At 39.5% G+C, this 16,884-nt stretch overlaps 3 protein-coding genes across 11 annotated transcripts in view; 1 reads left to right on the top strand and 2 right to left on the bottom strand.

Annotated features, from left to right (window-relative positions):
• Nucleotides 1-14,512, bottom strand: part of NR1H3 (nuclear receptor subfamily 1 group H member 3) — a 62,621-nt gene extending 48,109 nt beyond the window's left edge. For 3 of the 7 annotated variants that reach the window (XM_058161818.1, XM_058161816.1, XM_058161810.1), the window contains exon 1: nucleotides 1,072-1,299. The gene's annotated coding sequence lies outside the window, so the exon portion shown is untranslated. Of the gene's footprint in view, nucleotides 1-679; nucleotides 1,300-14,493 lie in introns of those variants that run through there. The other 4 variants (XM_058161817.1, XM_058161811.1, XM_058161815.1 and 1 more) reach the window with 3 other exon arrangements.
• On the top strand, nucleotides 4,649-16,407 carry ACP2 (acid phosphatase 2, lysosomal). Of its 3 annotated transcripts, XM_058161806.1 has the most exons (11): nucleotides 4,663-6,233; nucleotides 6,836-6,931; nucleotides 7,429-7,515; nucleotides 10,435-10,587; nucleotides 10,965-11,063; nucleotides 11,165-11,254; nucleotides 13,041-13,173; nucleotides 13,259-13,347; nucleotides 13,896-14,002; nucleotides 14,522-14,697; nucleotides 14,785-16,407. In XM_058161806.1, the coding sequence occupies exons 1-11, from the start codon at nucleotides 6,051-6,053 to the stop codon at nucleotides 14,919-14,921; spliced, it is 1,350 nt and encodes a 449-aa protein (XP_058017789.1). In that variant the 5' UTR covers nucleotides 4,663-6,050; the 3' UTR covers nucleotides 14,922-16,407. The 3 variants fall into 3 exon arrangements, with proteins under 3 accessions (XP_058017790.1, XP_058017789.1, XP_058017792.1); XM_058161807.1 differs by lacking the exon at nucleotides 6,836-6,931 and having other exon boundaries at nucleotides 4,649-6,233; XM_058161809.1 differs by lacking the exons at nucleotides 4,663-6,233; nucleotides 6,836-6,931 and having other exon boundaries at nucleotides 7,439-7,559.
• DDB2 (damage specific DNA binding protein 2) overlaps nucleotides 16,407-16,884 on the bottom strand; it is a 44,854-nt gene continuing 44,376 nt past the window's right edge. Inside the window, exon 12 of the mRNA XM_058161798.1 lies at nucleotides 16,407-16,599. Coding sequence (XP_058017781.1) covers nucleotides 16,580-16,599 — 20 coding nt within the window. The 3' untranslated portion in view covers nucleotides 16,407-16,579. The remainder of the gene's footprint in view (nucleotides 16,600-16,884) is intronic.

Genomic DNA, 16,884 nt, shown 5'->3' with positions numbered 1-16,884 from the left:
TACAAGAGGCACCAACATCTATCTAATTGACCTTGTCTGAGCTTGGAGGATAAGTAGCCTGATAGGGTTGGGAGATCTCCTCAGAATCTCAGGGCTGTAGCCTAGACTAGGAAATTGAAAAAACACACAGGAAGCCATCAGTAACAAACTGCTTATCTGTGGTTGTTAATGAAACTATATCAGGGAAGGGGGCTTAACTTGAAGACTATTAGAAATAGTATTGTGCCCATATATTATCTTGATGTTTTCCCAAGACTCATTTATTCATGGCAAATAAAACCTTAATCAAAGTTAATTAAACAAATATTCTGAGTTTGTAAAGCATGGGAACCATCCGGCCTGCATTCATACAGCACTCCAGATTAAAAAGTGACTGGCTACTTTGTGGTCCAGTGATGACTCAGCCGCCCTTCCATTCAATCTCCTTTTATAATGACTGCAAGCTTCAAACGAATAGCATCTTGAAGCTGCTGCTGCTGCTTTTTCACATCATTGCCATTCTCCAACCCCAGCTTGACTGGATGGATATCTATTCTGACACTATGTTGAACTAAAATGCCCAGGAAAGTTTGTTTACTTTCGCAGCTTTGGATGCAAAACTCCAAAATAAGCTACGTTTTGTTCCAGCAATCAAGTATGCGACATTGCACATCATTTTTTCCACATTTTTTTGCCTCACCTCCTAATCTGCTCACCAAAATGAGACAGTAGCCAGAGGACATTCTCTTACTTAGTCATCTTTGTGCAGTTACAGAGTTTATTCCCGGAATCAGACTAGCGGTTCTTCACTTGTACCCTCACAGAGCAGGGCAATTTAAAGTCACGAACAGTGTCCTTACTGCTCCGGAGCCTCTTGAGAGCAATTTATAAAAATACACCTGTATGGTGGCTGCTTTGGCGCCGGCAGGTGTTTTTGCGTTGGTGCCTTCCACTGACACGAGGTGGAATTCCTAGCAACGCCCCCCTAGGAACATTACGGAGACCCCAGAGTTGCTGAAGCAAGGCGAGCTCACTGGAGGAGGCTACCACATTCCCAAGCTGCCGTGGAGATCGCGCAAAAAAAGTAGTTACCGGTCCAAAACGGCAGGTCCGGGAACGGCGACAGTCCCGGAAGGGGAAGGACGCGCTGCGCACAGCAAGCGAAAGGAGCAAATGTCGATAAACCGGCTCTCAGGGAAAGGCAGGATGGGGGCTCTAATTCAACCCTGCGCTCCGTCGTTCTCGGCTGAGGAGGGCCACTGTGCACAAGTGACAGTGAGGTAATGCGAGTCTCTGCAACAACAGCAGCCGCTTTCGAGTCACATGCTTGAACTTTCCCCAACTCCACCCCCTGGCGGTCCTTTCTTTCCCCGGCTGGATTGCTACATCCTGGCTGCGGTGCGGACAGACCACCGAAAGGCGGGGAGGGCAGGGCCGTCCCTCTCCCTGCCTTTCCTCCCAATGGGTGGCAACGTTATAGTCTTCTGATGAGGATTTTTGTTAATGCCATTATTGATATGTATCCAGTACTGTACCTCAACTGAATCCTGTGGAGGCGGAAGGCTTGCCACGTTGAGCCCCGTAGTCTGAGCTGTCAAAAACCCTCCTATTTTGAAATAGTAATTTAGCTCACCCCACATTCGGGACATAGTTTCTTATAGCTGAATATATACACACATTTAGCTGGTTCGGTTTTATTTTCCAATTCATTAAAATTGTAGCCCACCTGAATATTTTCTTAAATTATCATAGGCAGAAAGATGCCAAGAGTTTCTCTAATCGATGGTCTTGCCAAGGCTGAAGGATTCACCTCAGAGGTGAACTGCTTCTCAGGAGATATGCAGACTTGTGAAAAGTGACTTTTTTCTTGCATATCTTAGTTAATTTTATCTTATTTTACAAACCATGCTTAGCCATAAAGAGACAGTTTAATATACTAGTGTGTATATTTCTACTACTATATACTATATATATTATGTACTACTATATACTAACTACACTGTATTCAAAAGTATATTGACCAAGATTGCTTTTTTTAGTCTAATTTGACTATTTAAGGAGTGATTATATAAACCAAGGTCCTTCTTTCCCAACCTGTTTCCATCTAAAAGCAACATCAAAATTTCTAACCAGCATGAAGTGGTTGACATCCAGTAGATTGCTTAGGGCAGACTGCTGTCCCTTCCTCTAAAATCTGCATCTCTGAAATGAAAACAATGGTACAACCAAACACTCACTTTTACTCTTATTTTTTATGAAAATTATTCAATTCCACAAACTTTGAATTAACTTAAATTAAATCACTCTTTAAACAAATAGTACAAAAGTCCTTACTTTATTCCAGAATGCTCCCTTCTTTGTATTGTTCATCATTGTACTCGGCGAATTGCCCATAAGGCTTTAGAATAAAAGCAGCACATTACTCCAAATCAAAGCCTATTAAATGTGATAGCTTGATTTTTCAAAGTCCGCAGCTAGGAGAAGCATACAAATAATCCATCTATGATCTGTTATTGGAAGGCAGAAGACAGTTCTGGTCTACAAGTATGGCGTATCTAATCTGTCTGCCCACACTTAATTTTCTAAGCACTTCTCTACATCCATGTACAGTAATTGCTGCTGATATCATTGAAATCAAGGTTGTAATAAGAGAAAATGGAGAAAGAAATATCATGGGAAGCTCAGATGGACTGGCTGGATATGCTTGGGTTACGTCAAGGATTTCACTGGTAGCAAAGAGAAGGTAGAAAAAGGGAAAGGGAGGATCAGGAGGACAACTGGACAACCATTGCCATGGGCTTCAAGAACAGTCTTTCCAACCAACACACTGTCATTGATTTTTCCTGGTCCTTCCTGTTCCTATCTCATATTAACTGCCTCCAATTACCAATGTCTGGTTTCAAAGACATTAATTGAAGGCATTTCTAGTAGGACTACCAGATTCTGTAACAGCTTTGTTCCCTATGACATCCATCTGGTAAATTTCCAAGATTCATTTTTCTTGCCATGTACATGTATAGATCTGAACTAGACTACGTTGTTTCTCCATGTCATATAATAATGTGGGCATATGCATAATTGTTTGTTTATTTATTTTGTCATGTTTATGTAGTGTATATTGAAGACGGTCACCCTTGAGAGCTGTGTGGAAGGGAGGGAGGAGCAAGGTACAATAGCCTTGCCCTACACATGCCATAAGACATCTCTGAGTATTATCTTGGTTGACATCTAGAACATCTAGAAAGTGTTCTGTATTTCAGTTCATCTGAACTGCAACCTTCCAGGAATGCTTTGGAGACACATTGTTTTGTGTTTAATTATGGGCAGTTGGCAACCATTAACTTAATGACCATTCAAAGTTACAACAGCACTGAAAAGTGACTTATGTCTGGTCCTTGCACTTATGACCTTTACAGCATCCCGGCCCGGAACATGGGTGCTTAGCAACTAGCTGGTATTTATGAATTGCAGCATTCCAAATTCATGTGATCACCTTTTGTGACCTTGCACCCAGCATCTGATAAGCAAAGTCAAGGAGGGAAACTAGATTTGTTTAATGACTGTGTGATTCACTTAAGAACTGCAGTGATTCACTTAATATACATAATAAAAATGGTTGTAAAATTGGATGTGACTCAAGACTAAGCCTTACTTAGCAACAGAAATTATAGTCCCAATTGTGGTCCTAAGTTTAGGACTATCTGTACAAGCAATAACACCTTGTCTCAAGTACCATAAGCGGACAAAGATATCATAGGTGGATATTGAAAACCTTATTTTCCATGTATCAAATAATGGTGATCCAACCAGTACTATACATAACACCTAAAATGTAGTTTTATCATAGATATGTATAATTATAGTTTTTACAAATTTGTCTCATTAGGATATCTGTAATTTGGTCAGGAGGTAGCTTTTGCCCCAGTTTGTATCACTTTATGCTTCCAAACATGAAACCATAGTTACCATTAAATTGTCTAAAGAGTTTTTTTGCTTTTTGTGCTCAGAATTAGTTGTTATCAGCAAATTTGATCACCACAATGTTTACACATTCCAGAACTAGTAAAAAACCACTAGTCCCCAGCAGATCCCCTTGGGCACCTCCATTTTTAAAATTACTGATTAGTTCTACATTCTGTTTCCTATTCTAGAGTTTCTTTTCTAAATTTTCACTTGAAAATTTAGAAAAGCAGCTCTCTACAACTTCCTGATTTTGTTCTGGAATTTGTTATGTAGGACCTTTGCAAAAAACAACTCTTTTGAAAGTTGGAGGCTGAGTTTGCAAGGGTAAAATGTAAAATGGGGGGGGGGTGTAAACCCAACCAGTGTGGCTAATTGTGTGGTTCAGTGTGTTGGGCAAAGTTGGGCATATGGATTAATGCTTAATCATGGTCAGATAAATCACAGGATAGCTTGACATGTGACACAGACCAAGCATGTGTTTGCTGAATCTTCTGTTTCTGCATGCTTACTGACAATCTCAAAGAACTATAAAATGATGCTGAGACAGGATTTCCCAGACTAGTGCTTCTTTATGATTAACAATGTTATTGTAAATAGTGCTTCACTAATATTTCACTTCAAAACATATAATTCACATATAATTCGATGCTTTTTTTCACAGATATATTTATTTATTTATTTATTTATTTATTTATTTATTTATTTATTTTTGTCACAACAGTATACACAAACAATTGTCATAGATAAAACAACATATTTTGAAGAAAATATACATATATGTAAAAAAAATATGCATCAACTATATCAATTTGATATGATGAAGGGAACAATAGGACAGGAACGGTAGGCACTTTTGTGCTCTTATGCACGCCCCTTATAGTCCTCTTAGGAATGGGGGGAGGATTTAGATGGAGACAGAGCTAGAGATGAGTTGTATTTGCTTGTTTCCAGGTGTCTGTTCCAGGGATTAGTTGTATGGAGAAGTTACATTTGAAATGTTACATTAAAAAAAAGATTTGAAACATTATAGTAAAAGATTGGAAACTTTAGATTAAAAAAAACTTGGGTAACACTATACAATCCTTATGAGTGTCAAATGCCTAAAACTATTTGTCCTGATTTGTTTGGCTTCCTCCTAAAACTATAAATTCAGACAAATACATTTTGTACAAACTCTTCAACAAGACTCAGTGTCATTAAATACACTATTTCTTATTTCTTGGCTAACAGTATGATAGGATGGGCTTAGTTCTTCTGATATCAGAAATTAGTGACGATAAGGTCGATGTTTACAGTTCAAGACTTGCCTTCCTCCTCTCTTCTTTGAGCAAGATTTTCATTTTCTAAAAAGTTTGCCTTCTTTCATCTAATAACTTCATAACCATTCCCCATGCAGCTCCCCCCCCTCAGGTTTCCTGACACTCTACAAATTCTCCCCGATCTGATCTGCAGTCTGCAATATTTGGGAGACGGTTGCCAAAAGACTAAAGGTACAATTGACACTTGGCCACTAACTAAGGCCATCTCCAAGATCTACCTATTTCCACTTGGTAATATAGCTTGTCTACTTTTCTACAATCTTTTACACTAACTGCAAACTGATTTTTCATTTTTTTTTACTCTCAGCTGAGATACTATTTTTTTTTCTTTTCTGCTGAGATTTTAATTTTCATCTTTTATTTATCTGCCATTTTTTAATACATCTGTGGATTACTATTTCTACAAGGCAACCTAAGACTCTCAGTTCTGCTTCAACATTAGCCACAGGAGAGATCAAAAGGAGAACTGAGAACTCCTATAGAACTCAGGAGAAATTTCCTGACAATGAGAACAATTAACCAGTGGAACAGCTTGCCCTCATAACAATTAACCAGCTTGCTCCATCTGTGGAAGTTTTTAAGAAGAGACCGGACAGCCATTTGTCTGAAATGGTATAGGGTCTCCTGCTTGAGCAGGAGGCTGGACTAGAAGGCCTCCAAGGCTCCTTCCGACTCTTTTATTCTGCTATTCGATCGCTTCCGTCCCTTTCTCTACCAAACCGCTTTCTCCGAAAAGACGGCAGAGACAGCTTCAAACTCTGCTATTGAGCATGCGCGGCTAAACGGAGCATGCCCACTTTCTCCCAGGAACGGCGGTCGAACAAGGGACATCGATGGTTGACGGGAAAAGACATGGAAGGTAGAAAAAGTCGCTTCAACTGGAGGGGGCTTCCCTTCGCCTTTATTTTGGGCTTCATCCTCGCGCTAGCCCCGCCGATCGCCCAGAGCCGGACGCTCCGCTTCGTTATTGTGGTGAGCAGCCAGCAAATCCGGCGGGAGGGGGGCTAAGTGGAGGGGCCGGCGGGCAATCCTTTGGTTCAGGTGACACGTCCCGTGGGTATTTTTTCCCTTCCCTCCCCCCCTTTTTTTTTTACGAAAAGAGGGAAGGGGACAAATCTGTGAACTGCCAAGAAGTTAACCGTGAGATCCGCTTTAAGAGCCTGGCGTGAAAAAACCGGGAGATCCCTTTTCAAAACCAGTTGCGGCGACTTTTTGTTAACCTGGCAAGCAAAACAACGCCAACGCCGCCTTGCCCAGCAGCTTTTATGGCATCGGGACCGTGCATTGGGTGGCGTCCTGCCTTTTCCTTGCAGGTTGCTGGTCTGAGTGGAGGCGAAATCTTCGCGTATTGTTGCCATCCAAACGTTGCCATTCTCCGCATTTTGCTTGTTGCGGGAGCGTTGGAAGGGAAGAATCCAGCGAGGCGGGAGAGGCTGGTCGCCCGGTACGGCTATCCCGGCTAGCAACAGCAGTTCCCCCCGCGCCTTTCGACGTTTCCCCGAACCTAAATTAGAACTGCCACAAGCGAATGAATGGGCTGCACAGAATACATGTATTTCTTTGATTTCCTCCAGTTGTATCGGCATGGAGATCGCTCTCCCGTAAAGGCATATCCCCGAGATCCCTATCAGGAAAGCGCCTGGCCCCAAGGATTTGGACAGCTGTCTCAGGTGGGACCCCAAAATAAATTGCCGGTGGGAACTTTAAAAATCAAGGGAACTACTTTTTTGAAGCAAGGAATGAAGAACAACTGCCCTGTCAACAAGTGTCACTCAAGCACTTTTAGCAACAGTTTAACATTTCCTGTTTTGTTCTGTTTTTTCCTCTTCTCCCTTCTGGAGTGCTATTTTTATACAACTTTCCTACTTTCTTTGCTATCCCAGGAAGCAGTAGTATCACTCAAAATCCAAGGAGATGATCAGTTGTTATAATTAACTAATAAGTTTATTTTATTGTAAGATCAACTGAAAATTTAAAAAGAAGAAAAAGGACCGAAAGTAGATCTTTGAAGGAGAGGGGTTGTTCTCTCCATTTCAGGAAGTTGTTTTGTTCACATTTCCTCCACTGAAAACATTTGAGCTGTAAAACATTCTTTTTGCTTTGTGCTGTTTTGTAAACTAGCAGTTAAGACCTGCTTAACTTAATTTGTCCATGTTGATATGAATAGGAAGGGATGCAGCAACAGTGGGACCTGGGCCAAGCTCTTCGTAGGCGTTACGATGGATTCCTGAATGTGTCATACAATAGGCAAGAGGTTGGTGTACTCCACATGACTAGCGGTACTCCACATGACTAGCGGTAACAGTACAACTTATTCTCCTTGTTCCTTCTGTACATTTTGCATAATATTGCTTTACCCCAATACAGAAGTAGTATGTGTAGTAACTTTATTTTCTAGTTTAATCTGTTACATGATTAGACATTATATTGGAGAAAGGCATTGAGTGATGTGTCACAGGGAAGAGGACTAAGTCAATATTTGTACAAATGTCTCAGATGAAGAGACGAAGATAAGGCTTATTGGTCTTAAATGTGATACAATATTGGGTAGGATAGTTAATATACTAAAACAGGGGTGTCAAATTGGCGGCCTGCGGACTGGACATGCGGACATGCAGGCCATGCCCATCCCAGATCTGCAAAGGCAAAAACATTGCGATATGTCACGTGACATTGTGATGTGGCGAGTTTGATACCCTTGCCCCATAACCGTGTTGGTGAATCTATGGAACTGGTGCTGGAAGCAGCACGTGACATTGTGATGTGGCGAGTTTGATACCCTTGTCCCATAACCGTGTTGGTGAATCTATGGAACTGGTGCTGGAAGCGGCACGTAGAACCATCCCGCGAGCGATGTGCAGCCTCACTGGCTCCTCATTCACATTCCTATGCATATACATGTGCTGGTCAACTGGCCTTCGTGCACGTGGGATCACCAAAACCTGGAAGAGCAGCATTCTGTCACACATGCGCAAGCCGGCATCCAAACTTCCAGGTTTATGTTGTGTGCATGCGCGACGGCCAGCTGTTTGTCGGGTGTGCGTCCGTGCCAAAAACTGGAAGTTCGGGTGCCTGCTCGCACATGTGCAATGGAATGCTGCTCTTCTGGGTTTTGGCGCTCCCACTCACACGAAGGCCAGCAAGGCAACTCTGTCCAGGCGGGATGGTTTTGCATGCCATTTCCAGCACGCAGGCTGGCATGCGGTGACGAAAAAGGTTCACCATCACTGCCCTATAACATGGTAACTTTAAGACTTGTGGATTTTAACTCCCAGAATTCCCCAGCCAGTATGACGTCCACGTGTCTTAAAGTTGCCAAGATTAGAAACCCTTGCCTTAGAGGACAGAAATAAAATTCAAAATAATCTGGATAATCTAAAGAAATGAGCTGAAAGGACAAGTATATAGTTTTTTACTTATGAAACAGAAATGAAATGAACACATATATAGAAATGAACACATAACACAGTGGAAGATATCTAGCTTTCGTAGTAATGCGAAAAAAGTTTGGAAAACTAGTTGATTGAAAACTGAGTTTAATCTAGCAGTGGGATGTGGATACAAAAATTGGAAACCCAATATAGGTTTCATCAATATGAATATAATGTCCAATTACATGACTTAATCATTCCATATTATTCTGTTTTAATCTAACCCTACCTTGAACCCTGAGTCGAGTTTCAGGCACCACTTTAAGAAGGAATCAGTGAAATCATAGGTTCATGAAGACCAATGAGGATGGTCAAGATTAGAAACTAAGTGCAACAAAGAAAGATTAAAGTGGGTATTTGCCTTGAGAAAGATGGCTGAAAGGAGATACAGCATTTTTCAGATAACTGAAGGAATGTCAGACAGAGAGAAAGTGGTTAAGATGTGTTCTGTTTCATCCTAATAAGCAAAACATAGAGTAACTGATTGAATTTTTAGGAAAGCAGGTTCCAATTGAATGTTTAAAAACAGTTTTTAATAATGACAATGGCTCACTCAGAGAGAGCTCCCCTTTAGTTGTGTTGGGCAGATCACAGATGGTCATCTGTTGGAATGCTTTAATTAAGATTTTTGCACTGAGCAGGAGATTGCATTCAAAGGATTCCGTGTCCCTTTCTAATTCCATAACTATTAACCAGTTATTCAGTATAGTTCAGAAACCTTTAATTTAGATTGCTTGGACCATCAAAGAGTAATTCCCTTTTCAAATAACTGTTTGTTTATGACATACATATCTGGACGATCTGTTCACCCGACATCTATTCACTTATGGCACAATGTGTTCCGGTCAAAAGCAACATTGTTTTCTAGGATTCATTCACAAACATGTAGACATGCCTGAAGAAAAATTCCTATTTCTATGGACAGCTCATTGCCCATAAGTTTACAATTCAGGGAAATCTATAGACTGCAGAAGTGGAAAAAGTAATTAAATGACCATCCTTGTTTCTGAAAAAGAGCTCTGGGGGTATTTTTTTAGCTACTACACATGTATCAAAGAATCTTGATTGGTCTATGAAACTGGAAGCTATCTGGACCAAAACCACAATTGCTCCTAAAAGTCCTGTTCTTGAGATACATACAGTAATTTTGACTCCTCAATGAAGTTTGTTGGCATTATTCTATCTGGTTTTAGGTTTTATGTTCTGCTGTACTCAATGACCGTACTTTACCTTACAAATTCTTTGCTTTCCATGATCACTAGGAGAGGTAGAAACCTAGCTCACCATCTAGCAACCTTGAAAGAAATACTCTAGTTTTCTTCTTCCCAATAATCCTGTTCAGAATTATGCTCTAGCAGGAACTTAACCATCTGAAGCAGCATTACCTGAAAGACATCGGAAGCTTCATAGCTTCTCCCTGTCCCAACCTTGTTGCTCTAGATTATAGCAAACTCTTATGCAAGGTTTCCATAAGGGGGGAAAAAGGGGAAAAAAACTACCCGACTCACATCCATAGCAGCCCTTTTTAGTGCACGATGAATAATGGCGGGAGAGATTGCACACTTGTGGCACTGCACTTTGAATCATGGCTCTCGAGTTGAAAATGTTGCCAGCTCAAGATTTGCGGCCTTGATTAAAATAGATAACAAGCAGACTCCTATGCTTGATCTTAGATAGCCTGAGTATAGTAATGACAGTGACACAAAGGTAATTCACTTCTATTTGGCTTTTTTCTCTGGCAGATCTTTGTTCGAAGTACAGATTTTGATCGAACCTTGATGAGTGCCGAGGCAAATCTGGCAGGCCTGTATCCTCCAGAAGGGGAACAAGTGTTTAATCCCAATATTACTTGGCAGCCTATTCCTGTACACACTGTGCCTGATCACATGGAGAAGGTGAGTCACTTTTAACACTTTAAATGTTGGAAGATTAGGTCCGTCTCTGTCAAAATATCTCTCTTCAGTACTTTTCTTTTCTACTACCTTGAGCTCCACTATTCTGCTTTTTTACTTTAATTCCCAGCTGTTATAGGAGAGCAGTGGAATCTGATAAACGGCTACTCACAAAATCTTATGTCTTATTATAAAACCTTGTCGGTTTTAAAAGGGGCTACGAGACTCTTTCTGATTTTTAATTGCCAGAGATTTCTTAGCCAAAACAAATAGGTAGCTGCTAGAGAAGCAGGCAGGTTGTCATGAAATTAGTGATCAAGAAGAGGGATTTGTGCTCAAATTACCATTTTTAATCTAATATCAATGTTGCCTCTTTCCAGCTCTTGCGGTTTCCATTATCTTCCTGTCCCCGTTATGAACAGCTGCAAAATGAGACCAGGCAGACGCCAGAGTATGTAAATATGACCGTCCAGAATATGGTACATTGGCTTTCTATGTATTTTTATATATTGTATAATATTTTGTTTTCTTTATATAATTATTGGGATCATGGAAAGAATTTTTTTTTTTACTTCTACAGGAATTCTTGAAAATGGTGGCAAACATGACAGGAATTCAGGATGTTTCCCTTGAATCTATCTGGAGTGTGCATGATGCACTCTTCTGTGAGGTACGTTTTGTGTTGTAAGTTAGTCATTTGTTTTCAGTGCTTGTTAAAATTATTGCCTTAGTAATGTTTAAAACTACCTATGCTCTTACTCAAGGACTACTTAAAGTAGATATTACAGATTAATGGAGAATGTTCATGACATGGTTGTACTGCGCAGAAATACTTGTTACTACTCAGATTGTTATTGTTATACCATGCATATAATAACCATCTAATATGAAAGATTTTTAATATGTGACCTGGTTACTGAAATTGATGCATTTTCTCTCTGAAGAGTGCATATGTATTTATTATTGATCCTCCTTCAGACAATCTAGTCGGAAGAGTTAAGAGACCCTCCAATATGGGTGATGCAATCAAAAACACACACTATTGCCCTCCTCTTTTCTGAATAGCAGCTTCTGTTCTATTAAAAGACCTGCAAACTGACCACAGAAAGAAACCAGAATTACATACCCTGTTTTCCCCAAAATAAGACATCCCCTGATAATAAGCCCAATCAAGCTTTTGAGCGCATGGCAGTAAGGCCAAGCGCTTATTTCAGGGTTCAAAAAAATATAAGACAGGGTCTTATTTTTGGGGAAATACAGTATAAGTACATTGTTCCAAACCTCTAGCATAGACTTTCACTATCTGGTAAACTTCTAATGTGGATTTTAATCTGGAAATGATAACGGTTGGGATGAATGAGATCCAGAATGAGAAAGGCTTCCCTATCCAAATTGTATTCCTGTAAAACCTCTGTGTATTCTTCTTCCATAAAAGAGAATTATTTTCATTCCTGTAGGCTGATCAAACTGTTGCGATATAGACAAATCCTATTCTCCATATTCTTACTGATAGGTATATTAGTGTCTGTAGTTAACGTAGAAAGAGGTCTCTCTCTCACACACACAAACCCTGATCTGTGCAACAGAAAAAAAAATCCTCATGCAAACATACATCAGATTGTATCAGATTAGGGGACATCTTAGTCACATCACTTTACACACCACCAGATATGACTCTTGAGTTCATGGAGCTGGTAATATAGAAAAGATCCAAATTCTGATTGATGATCTTAACAGTGATAACGGTAACTGGAAATATTACTTCATAAATTAGAATGATAAATTGATGAAAATCTAGATTGAATCTGATACATGATTTTAAACTGACAGGTTCCTTTAACATGACTAAATAGAAATGAAATTACAGTCTGCATTTGATATTTGTCAGTAGTAATATTGTATCATATTACATTTTAACCTTAAACCCAATTGCATATTCTCAACAACACATTGCTGCTCATGTTTACATAATAATTTGAGGGAAGCCAATTCAAACTTTTTACTTCAACGATTTCTCGGTAGTACCTGTGACCCAACACACAGGCTGCTATAGAAAATATAATTGACATATTATTTCAAACAATGTTAAGCCCTATTAAATATTTAAAATGGCTACCAAAATAGTTTTCCTGCTTCAAAAGTAGTATGGTAGGTATATTATCAAATTTAAAATTTTCAGTCAACATGAAAGAAACTTTTCAGACTTGGAAGTCTATAAGCCTGTGTAAAAACACCTCAACATTAAATCATTTGAATATTGGGGCTATTATTAATATTTTGATGAGAAATGTTACAATTTAATAAGTACTAAATGATATTGGTTTTGTACATTATTCTTCCCCATCCAAAATTGTATTAAGCTGCAAACAGGCTCTGTATGACATAGTTCTGAGATTTTAGGAATATTTACATTCATTCTTCAAAGGGCAAACAACCTTTTTCTTGTGTCTTTCTAGTCAACGCACAAAATGCATCTTCCAGCATGGGTAACTCCTGTGGTGATGGCCAAACTGAAGGAGTTAAAAGATTACAGTTTTAATGTCCTTTTTGGCATCCATAGACAAGTGGAGAAAGCTCGTCTGCAGGGCGGTAAGTAAAGAAGAAATGTTTATTCAAGTAATAAGTGGGGAGTGTCTGTAAGAGATTATGATCTAGACTTTTTTTCTTATTATAGGAGTTCTTTTGTCTCAAATAAGGAAGAATCTTACATTAGCTACAAACAACTCAGTACCTCACCATCTCAAAATGATTATGTACTCAGCGGTAAGTTTGACGTGTTGAGTCAGCTACCCAGCTTTTTGATCTTATCCTTCTTCCTCATTGCAAAGAACAGACCCAGATACTGTCAGCATCTCCCCTTCTGTAATACCCTACGACAGTGGTCCCAAACCTTTTGGGTACCAGGGACCGGTTCCGTGGAGAGAGGCTTTTATGAGGACCGAAGGGGGGCATGATTTTGTGTGCTGCCTACATCTCACAGATTAGCAGAACAGAATAAAAGAGTTGGAAGGGACCTTGGAGGTCTGCTAGTCCAAACTCCTGCTTAGGCAGGAAACCCTGGGATTTCACATGTTTGTGCGGTCCAGTTTCTGGCATGCTGCAGCCTGGTCCCGGTCCATAGACCAGAGGTTGGGGAACCCTTTGCACTCCAAAATACTCTTCGTTGTAAGAATAAATGCTAGATATTAATCTATGTTCTAGAATCACTTTTGTTTTTATCCCACTGTAGTTCAGGAAATTCTTCACTTAGAATTTTAGATTGTCTTCTGTGAACATCAAGGGGAAGATTCACATATTTCTTCTTTCCTCAGCATGACACCACTCTTGCGGCACTGCAGACAGCTCTGAATATTTACAATGGGAAGCAACCGCCCTATGCTTCATGTCATATATTTGAACTGCACCAAGAAGATGACGGGTGAGGGCTTTGCTCAGGTTATCAAAGGGATATTAAGGACTCAAAGGCAACTGCTAAACTTTAACATACACTCAGAAAAGACAAATGACTTTAAAAGAGAATTACAGTCTTTAGAGCAATCCATAGTTACCTTTTCCAATCTGTTTAAAACTATTATTTTCCACCAGTGCTAATTAACTTTGATGTGAATATGAAAAAATAGCCATAAACATATGCATTATGCAAGTACTTTGATACAACTGTGGACACAATATTTAAGAATGAACCCTTTCCACTTGCCTTGACGTGATAGCTTGTGATCTGATACAAAAAATATACCAGAGAAATAATTAAGTTGCATAAGGACAGTCTCCAAACAGGGTGGGGCACAGTCTAACATTTTTAGATTTCTAATATTACACAAGAAGATTGGGCTGGATAGTAAGTTGTATGCTTCAGTGCTTGATTCCCATAGAAAATGTGATATAAAACAGCTAACGGACCATTAATACCTGTTTCTATCATACATCTTGCTTCCAGTAACTTTACAGTGGAGATGTTCTTTCGGAATGAGAGTCAGAAGGAGCCTTATGTATTGCAGCTTCCCAACTGTAAACAGCACTGTCCCCTGCCACAATTCCTGAAACTTACAGAGCCAGTTATTTCAAAGGACTGGAAACAGGAATGTCAGATAATAAATGCATGGAACGACACAGGTGAGTGAGGCTGGATGAATCTGAAGGAAGATTCGTGTAAGATTAAACCATTATAATCAGGATGGTTTTTATTCCACTCTTTTGCAGAACTTATTGTGACTTTGGCTGTCTGTGGATCTCTCCTGTTCTTACTTATCATTCTGCTCCTGACAGTACTCTTCCGTGTGAAGTCCCAGCCTCTTGGCTACAGCCATCTTTCCAATGAAGGAGAGGAACAGCCTTGACAATTGCTTCAGCCCCTCCTGAGGCAGCAAGAGGAAACAGAGCTGATCTCAGGGACAAATGGGGCCTCATTCAATGACTAAACATCTTATTGATTTTGATTTTTGAAGCAGAAGAGTTGACAGTGGAGCTGTTGCAACTAGCAGATGCATTCTATCTAACACAGCATAATGCAGTTAGTTGCTAGGAGTAAAATGCCAACGTAGTCTTAGATTGATTTCTCAGTGCATGACTAGTTCAACAAGAAGGTTATGCCTTTCTTTCTCTGAACTCAATATCCTGTCTTAATGGTTTAAAAATGGCACAGAAAAGTGGCCCACTGCTCCTTAAAAAGCCTTCAGTCTAGTAGCTGCCACTTGTACCTGTCTTCTATACTGTGACAGCGGCGTGATACTAAACCAGCAATAACCAATTGCTTCCACTGAGTCAGTAATTCAGAACAAATAATGGTTTCTATCATAGAAAACAGCCATAGGAAGAAATCTTAAATTCACTCAACAGAGATTGCCATAATGGGAATCACTTCCAAGTCAACACAAACAGAATTGTGCTATATGTACTTTACTCAGTCTTTAGATACTCAAAACATAGGACAAGTGACAATATAACAATATAACAACAGAGTTGTAAGGGACCTTGGAGGCCTTCTAGTCCAACCCCCTGCCCAGGCAGGAAACCCTACACCATCTCAGACAGATGGTTATCCAACATTTTCTTAAAAATTTCCAGTGTTGGAGCATTCACAACTTCTGCAGGCAAGTTGTTCCACTTATTAATTGTTCTAACTGTCAGGAAATTTCTCCTTAGTTCTAAGTTGCTTCTTTCCTTGATTAGTTTCCACCCATTGCTTCTTGTTCTACCCTCAGATGCTTTGGAGAACAGCCCGACTCCCTCTTCTTTGTGGCAACCCCTGAGATATTGGAAGACATTAAATTCCTCCCTGCCCTCTGTAATAGGAAAGGGATTGATCAAATTTATGTATTCTAGCCATTACTTACATACCTATGGTACACATCATGCACAGCATTCTGGACAAGAAGAATGTAAAAAGAACATGTGCTTTAAGACACATGCTCAAACATTCAAAAGTCTTATTCAAATATCTGTGGTAGAAATATTTATGTCTCTGGTTTTACATTCCTAAACTTCATTTTGAAACATGCTGCTGAAGTTAAAGACCAGATAACTTTTAACTTAGCAGGATCTATTGTTATGTAATATACACGGTCCTATATATTTGGGAGATCAGCAGCTCCCAAACCTTTCCTAGTGCTCATTCCATTCCACTGATGCTGGTGCTATACATTTTCTCTTGGCTCTTGCTTAAACCCTTTAACTTTTGGCCCGGTTTTTTTTCCCCTTCACTGATTGCGCTTCACCTCAAATTGTATATGCCTTCTTTACACAATGAAATGCAGCATAGATGTCTTTCTTATTCCTCTCCATGAAGAGAAAAATATTACACGTACTACCTCATCAAAAATATTATATATGGCATATAAAAATCACAAGGCTATAATTTCAAATATTCACTTACAAGACATAGCCAATTTCTTGACTTTAATCAAAATATTAGTTCACATTTCAGAGAAAATAATACTTTCCTTAGATCTGAATTCTATAAGATCTGAAGTGCTCCTGAAGATGTAGTGTATTTCCTTCATCCCTGAACAGGGGAATCTGAAGACAAGAATCCATAGTATAATTGCCACATAGTCCAGAAAACCAGCACTTTTTAAATTACCTCCTCTGAAAAAAAATCCCAAACCCTTAATTTATTGCTCCAAGTTTTCTAACAACTTCCATAAAAATCCTCTTTTATATTTCTCTAGAGGACAATTTTTCTACCATACCATGTGTCCTTTTTTTAAATCTTCAACTGGCGCACAGCCCATCAATTTGTTTGCAATATCAGGACTAAATGTTAAGAACACCTCCCAACCCACCCTTAAAGAAATCCATTCT

Source organism: Ahaetulla prasina, chromosome 1 (genome assembly GCF_028640845.1).
Source record: "Ahaetulla prasina isolate Xishuangbanna chromosome 1, ASM2864084v1, whole genome shotgun sequence".
NCBI lineage: Eukaryota > Metazoa > Chordata > Lepidosauria > Squamata > Colubridae > Ahaetulla > Ahaetulla prasina.
The sequence above is the reverse complement of the archived record's forward strand: the minus strand, read 5'-3'. Positions and strand labels throughout refer to the sequence as shown.